The sequence below is a fragment of the Myotis brandtii genome, unplaced genomic scaffold, assembly GCF_000412655.1.
Source record: "Myotis brandtii unplaced genomic scaffold, ASM41265v1 scaffold17, whole genome shotgun sequence".
NCBI lineage: Eukaryota > Metazoa > Chordata > Mammalia > Chiroptera > Vespertilionidae > Myotis > Myotis brandtii.
The window spans coordinates 6103793-6109792 of record NW_005356259.1 but is presented as its reverse complement, the minus strand read 5'-3'; the positions used below and the strand labels follow the sequence as shown (position 1 = coordinate 6109792).

The following is a 6000-nucleotide window of genomic DNA, read 5'->3' as shown; positions in this document are numbered from 1 at the left end:
ATCTCCTGCAGCCCCTCCCCCCACCCAGCCCCACCCCAGATCAGCCCCCCAACCCTGATCAGGGGCAGAGCCAGCCGGCCAACCACCCATGGCCCCTCCCCCATGCCACTGGCTCCTGATCGGCACTCCCCACCCCATTCGGGGGCGGGGCTGGCTGGCCCATTGCCCACAGCCCCTCCCCATGGCCAGCCCTGCCCCCAATTGGCCCCCAACCTCAATCAAAGGTGGGGCCCGCTGGCCAATCGCCCGTGGCCCCTTCCCCCAGCCAGCCCAGCCCTGATCGGGCCCAGATCGGGGTGGGCCAGCTGGGCCCCACCTGTGCACGAATTCATGCACTGGGCCTCTAGTAGGTCTAATAAAAAAGAAATCTTTCCCAGTCTAGAACTTAAGTCATGCTGCTATAAAGAATTAAACCAAATATCTTTTGGTTGTCTTCTAAATGACTCAAAAATTAGGCTAGGACAAAGTGTCAGTATTGAATTAGAAAGAATATTTCAGAAGGAAATATGGATTCACAAAGAAATATGGATTCAAAGAAAATACTTTAAACAGAAAATTGGGGTAAATGTTTTGTGACACAAGAGGAACTAGGCAAAGTGCAGGAGTTTAAGTAAGAATGTCTTTTAATGGTTGAAATCATTCTGTCTGAGGTGACAATGAAAGCAAAAATGATTACAACAAATAACTATTAATGCATTCTCTTCTTTGTCATCGTTCATACATTAATTCCTTTATTCTCATTTACATATTTTCATACTAGGACAGCATTCTGAAGTCATGAAGCATAAGTTGTATGTAACTGAGTAGAAAGATCATAATCAACTCAGATTTCCAGAAGAGCTGCAGAATGTGGAAAATTACAAAGACCTTAATATGGAGAGCCAAAATGTGCTACCAATGACTCCCGTCTGCATAATCAGTGTTAAAAATAGAAGCCCATATTGTTATAAAGTAAGACCATAATTATAATGCCTGCTGTTGCTATGCAAAGAATCCCATAGAGAAGGAGATTTAGGTAACATATAATAAATAACGCACAGGCTAATCATTTATTTTCCATTCTTAAATGTCTTTCAAAATAATGATGCTCATGAAATGCAATGTACTGACAGTCCTGGGGTCTGTTGCTACGGAACAGGGACACTGCCGAGAATGATGCTGTCTTCCCTTGATGAGAAAGAGAAGAGTTCAGGGTCCAGAATTTGTTTAGAATGTCCACTCCTCTGCTGAATTTGTCACCAGGGAATCAATTAGTGAATCAGCACCAAATAAAAATAATTTGTCCATGCTAGAACCTGGTCCGTAGAAACTGTGCACAAGATGAATTTTAAAAGGTGCTGGTTACTTGTTCAGATTATGGATTTTAATGACATCTTAATAATCGTTAGAATTGTATTGCTGCTTATTGCAAAAATGAATAGTGCCACCATTTCATCAACTATAAGATTAGGTATGTTTTGAAAAAATAAAGCGTATTAAATCTTCATTTGTAGGTCAGTATTCACAAAGGTCTTGATGTTGCTGGTACATAAATGTAAAAATTCATTTGCTGTCTAGAAAGTAGAAGAAATGTTACTGTTTATCAGGAAGCAGTGGAAAAAAAAATAAAACAGGTAATACTCAAATTTTATATATCCAAAATATCCTACTTTTTGTTATTCAGCATAATTTGTTAAGCTGCAGAGCAAAGCTCTCCGGTGGACTATATAGTAAGACAATGCATATTCCCATTCAAGAAGGATAAGCTTTCCAATTCTAAAGACCCGCATGTAGCCAGGTAAGGATTGCTCACCAATGAATCTGCTCTGGGCAAGCATTTCTACTCTTGGCTCTCCCTTCAGGCCATCTCCCATTTGGAGGTGTCTATACTATTCTATTCTTTTCGAAGGGACTATTTGCTTGTGCTCTTTGTGATCCGTTGAATAAAGCCACTCTTCAGCTCCACCATCTTATATTTTATTTCCTTTTGTAAATCTATCTTCTGTTTTTCCAATTGCTTACAAATCTTCCCAAAGGCATAATTTTATAATATTAAAAACTGAGGCTTGTTTAAGGAAATCTACATCTCCTGTGATTCTTCTAAATCTAATAAATCAAATAATCTACAAAGAAAATCTTTTTCTCTATTTGTAAGAGAAAGGCATATAGTTTTATAAATACCAGCCACTTTTCCTCAAAACAGTTAAGGGTAAAGAAAACAAATATATTTGTTGACAGAGATGCTCTAGAGAGTTTTCAATCCTTTACCCTAATTTGGCCACATAGAGATCCAAGGAATTTGACATTCAGGGCTCACTGAGCAGTGATAAAATTTATTATATAATTTTAAGAGAGAATACTTGTTAAAATAAAAACTTTTAACTACTATACTTTCTTTTGAAAGCATGCTTTTCCACCAGAACAAGTTTTTGTTTTGTTTTATTTGTTTGTTTTTCAATGGGTTATTTTTATCTCTATTATATAAATGGTTATATGACTATCTTGGTTTAATCATAACATGTTTGTTATTGGACTAATGGTCTTAACAGTGATGCAATATTTCCCTTATTTATTATAATGTGAATATATTATACTGTCATTTTGAATACATCCTATCCAAATAGATTGTGGCCATAATTGTTCAGCCTTCTTTTCAGTGACTAAATAGTGCCAAACATGATCAAAACAAAAGATTGGGTTACCTTTCTAGACACAAGCACTCAATCACACACACACACACACACACACACACACACACACACACACACAGAAACAGTGTTCTGAAAATTCCACTTAAAAAATTATCAATTTGACTGGTTCACACTTTGGAAAATGGACAATTCTGCACTGTTAAAATTTACAATGTTCTGGAGTGTCTGCAGAAGATAGAACAGATGCTGATGAATCCCCGGCTATTAGAAACTCATGAAATTGTATTAGGGATTCAATGTGATAGTACATATTACAGATTTAGCATGATCTTGGCACATAGTAAAAGCTAAATAGTTATCAGTGGCAGCACCAGAATCTGTATTTAAGACAGATTAGGGTCAACAGTCTGATTGAAAGTAAAATAAGAAAACTCGTTTTAAAGTTGTGATTTTAAAGCAAGTGTATTGCTTTTATCTTTTTTTTTTTAATGCGCCTGGGAAGGAAAGGCTGATGAGAATTATGGATGAAGTGAAAAATTCTCCCCCAAAGACTACACCAGTGGCACCTATAGTGATTACAGAAAGGCTTCCACTTAGGGACGATAGGATCAGGCACTCATTCCTATTTATGTGCAAGGGGACACAGACACTATCTAATAACTAAACCAGAGGCCTGACCACCTCTGGAGTTCTGCTAAAACGCAAATGTCCACATTTACATGATATTCCCTCTAAACCCTGAGTAATTTGGTTTTACTGTGTTGAACATGACTTTCTCCTATTCTCTTTTACTGTTATATTTCAATTTTAGCTCATGAATTTTAATTGTTAATCCTGCTTCCACATTAAGCATCTAGGGAACACACCCTGATATTGGACAATGTATGGCCAGCATGTCTGTGAAGCAATCCTGTATTTATAGTAATGTTATCTTCATTTTAAATTTCATTTTAATGCAGTATTTATTTTAAAGGCATATTTTATCTCTACCATTTATTATCAAGTTTTTAGTCTCTTTTTAATTTCTAGCTTATTTAATTTCTCTTTTTATTTTCTTTTCCCTTATACATTTCAATCTCTCCAAATATCTACTATTTTCAATTTTACATAACCTTTCCTAATCAATATGCTAAATTATTTTTTATTTTTTAAAAACATAACTAGAAATAATCGATAAATGAAGTCAGAATTCTGCAAAAAAGCTATCTATGTACTAACTTTTCAAAGTTGAAAATTATCTCTTATCCCTTTCCTCTCAGAAATAAAGATGGAATCTAGTGATCTGCTTGAGATTTATGGGCCTTTATTTCCTCAGTCTTCATTTATGTCTTCATTTACATTAAGTATCTCAAAACTTCAAGAATGTATTTAAAAACAATAATTGGCTAGACATGTCCAGAAGGAGTTACAAAATAACTTATAACCCCTCTTTGATAAAATGCAAAAAAGTAACATATGAACTAATATTACTAAAGTAGTATACAAACATATATTTATATTTTTGTATATACTTACTTATTTTGTTCTCATTGATCTGCATGCACAATATGAGATCATAAAGGCAACAAATAGCACCACACCAACACCGAGCAAGGTCATTTCTACAATGCCAAGGAGCTTTATTTTTCCAGTCACTTGGTTTTTAAACATTTCTGCCTTCTCATCGCCAATGGTACCAGTCTGTAATCAAGTTAATAATTAGCATTATTTGCGTAGATCATTAGAGCAAAATACTTAAAATCCTCCACTTACGTATCACTCTTTCCCCCCCAAACATCTATATAAGTATTAGTCATCTGTATCTGTAAGACAAGCCAATGAAATTCCCTTTGCATGTTCAAGGAGGCAATATATGCCAAGGTAGAATACAGAGTGAAATATAACCCACTTCCCTTTAGACATGTTATCTGGCACTCTTCAATATGCTAGCTCCGTTGATCTTTAAAACTGTCTTACCAAAATCGTTCACAATTTTCCAAAGTGATTTTCCTAGTGACATAGGAAAATGGCAAGGGTCAACTATTTAATTCCCTATGAAGACTTGATGCATTTCCTAATTCTGTGGCTAATCAATTCCATAATTCCATGGTTTACACAAAAAATATCTTGTCAGGCAATAGGATAGATTATCTACAACTGCTTTAACCTGGCTTTTGTAAGCTTGGTTGGCTTTTATTAACTATAATATTCAGTGAGCCTTGAATTATTTGAAGTTAGATATGTGAATGACTCTCTCTAACACAAACATATGACAAGAAAAAATGTTTAACAGATGCATTTTGAAAATAATCTAAAATGATAAATTAAGACAAACTTGATATTTCTATTTGGTTTGGTTCTCTCAAATAGCTATAATTAATATTATGTAAACTCATCTATATGAACAATGAAAACACATACAACCTCCAATATACATTAAAGGTATATTCAATTTTAAAATGTCAAAAGTATTTTTATATACAAAGAAGTTTATTGCTTTTAATACTAATAGATAAAAATACTAACCTCATTAAGCCAAAGAATAGGCACAATGTAGTTCCTAGTCAGACGCTTTAAAACCCTGTAATATACATTTAAAAATTATGAAAATATATTACACATATAGGACAGAAATTTTAGTAATTACCAGTGTCAATAAATATTCAGAAATTAGTTACTCTTGCAACTTGGTTAAGTTCCTTGATTTTTGTTCCCTGTAATGAATCATTTAGGTTTTAATATGGTTGTCTCTCAGGTATCTTCTGTTCTAAAAGCCTTCATAACAGATTTATAATTGATTGACTCTTTCTAAACACAGATTTTTCCTTTAAACAAATTCTACTCAGGAAAGTAAAATATGAATTTTGGAAATTATTGTCATAGAAATATTTGGAGAGTAAGCAAAATGTGAGATGCCACCTAATACTTTAAAACATTCCAAACTATATATAAATTCACTTCAGTGAACAACAGATGTACTTCTAAATTACAAATGAAAGTTATAAGCATTTAATAATTATTATATAATATAGTCAAGCCAAAGAGAAGTTGAAGTTTTATATTATTTTCACTTACTTTTATAGATTTACTCACATTCTTACAAGAAAATACTAAAAGCATGTAAAGATAACCTTGGTCAAGAGACTCACTCAATTTTTTTTGATGGCTTGACCAATATGTTGACTTGCAACCGTTTTGCAAATTGTAAAGTGAATCCAGTTATCTAAAAAAAGGAACAAATTAAAATTATTTTTAACTTCGTTGGAAAACATTCTTTTATAATAGCCAACATTAATTTGTAATGTTATATAGAACTTAAGGTGAATCTGTTCTACTTGAAACTTGTGTATTTATTAAGTTAGTAATTGGACATGTTAAATATTTCCTACAT

General features: G+C 33.8%; 1 protein-coding gene across 5 annotated transcripts in view; it reads right to left on the bottom strand.

The window, feature by feature from the left end:
• Positions 1-600: 600 nt before the first annotated feature.
• Positions 601-6000, bottom strand: part of CD36 (CD36 molecule (thrombospondin receptor)) — a 60173-nt gene continuing 54773 nt past the window's right edge. For 4 of the 5 annotated variants that reach the window (XM_005862925.2, XM_005862924.2, XM_005862922.2 and 1 more), the window contains 4 exons: positions 5759-5832; positions 5136-5190; positions 4146-4310; positions 601-1553 (listed from right to left, as the gene is read on the bottom strand). In XM_005862925.2, coding sequence (XP_005862987.1) covers positions 4146-4310; positions 5136-5190; positions 5759-5832 — 294 coding nt within the window. In that variant the 3' untranslated portion in view covers positions 601-1553. Of the gene's footprint in view, positions 1554-4145; positions 4311-5135; positions 5191-5702; positions 5833-6000 lie in introns of those variants that run through there. The other variant, XR_001361415.1, reaches the window with a different exon arrangement.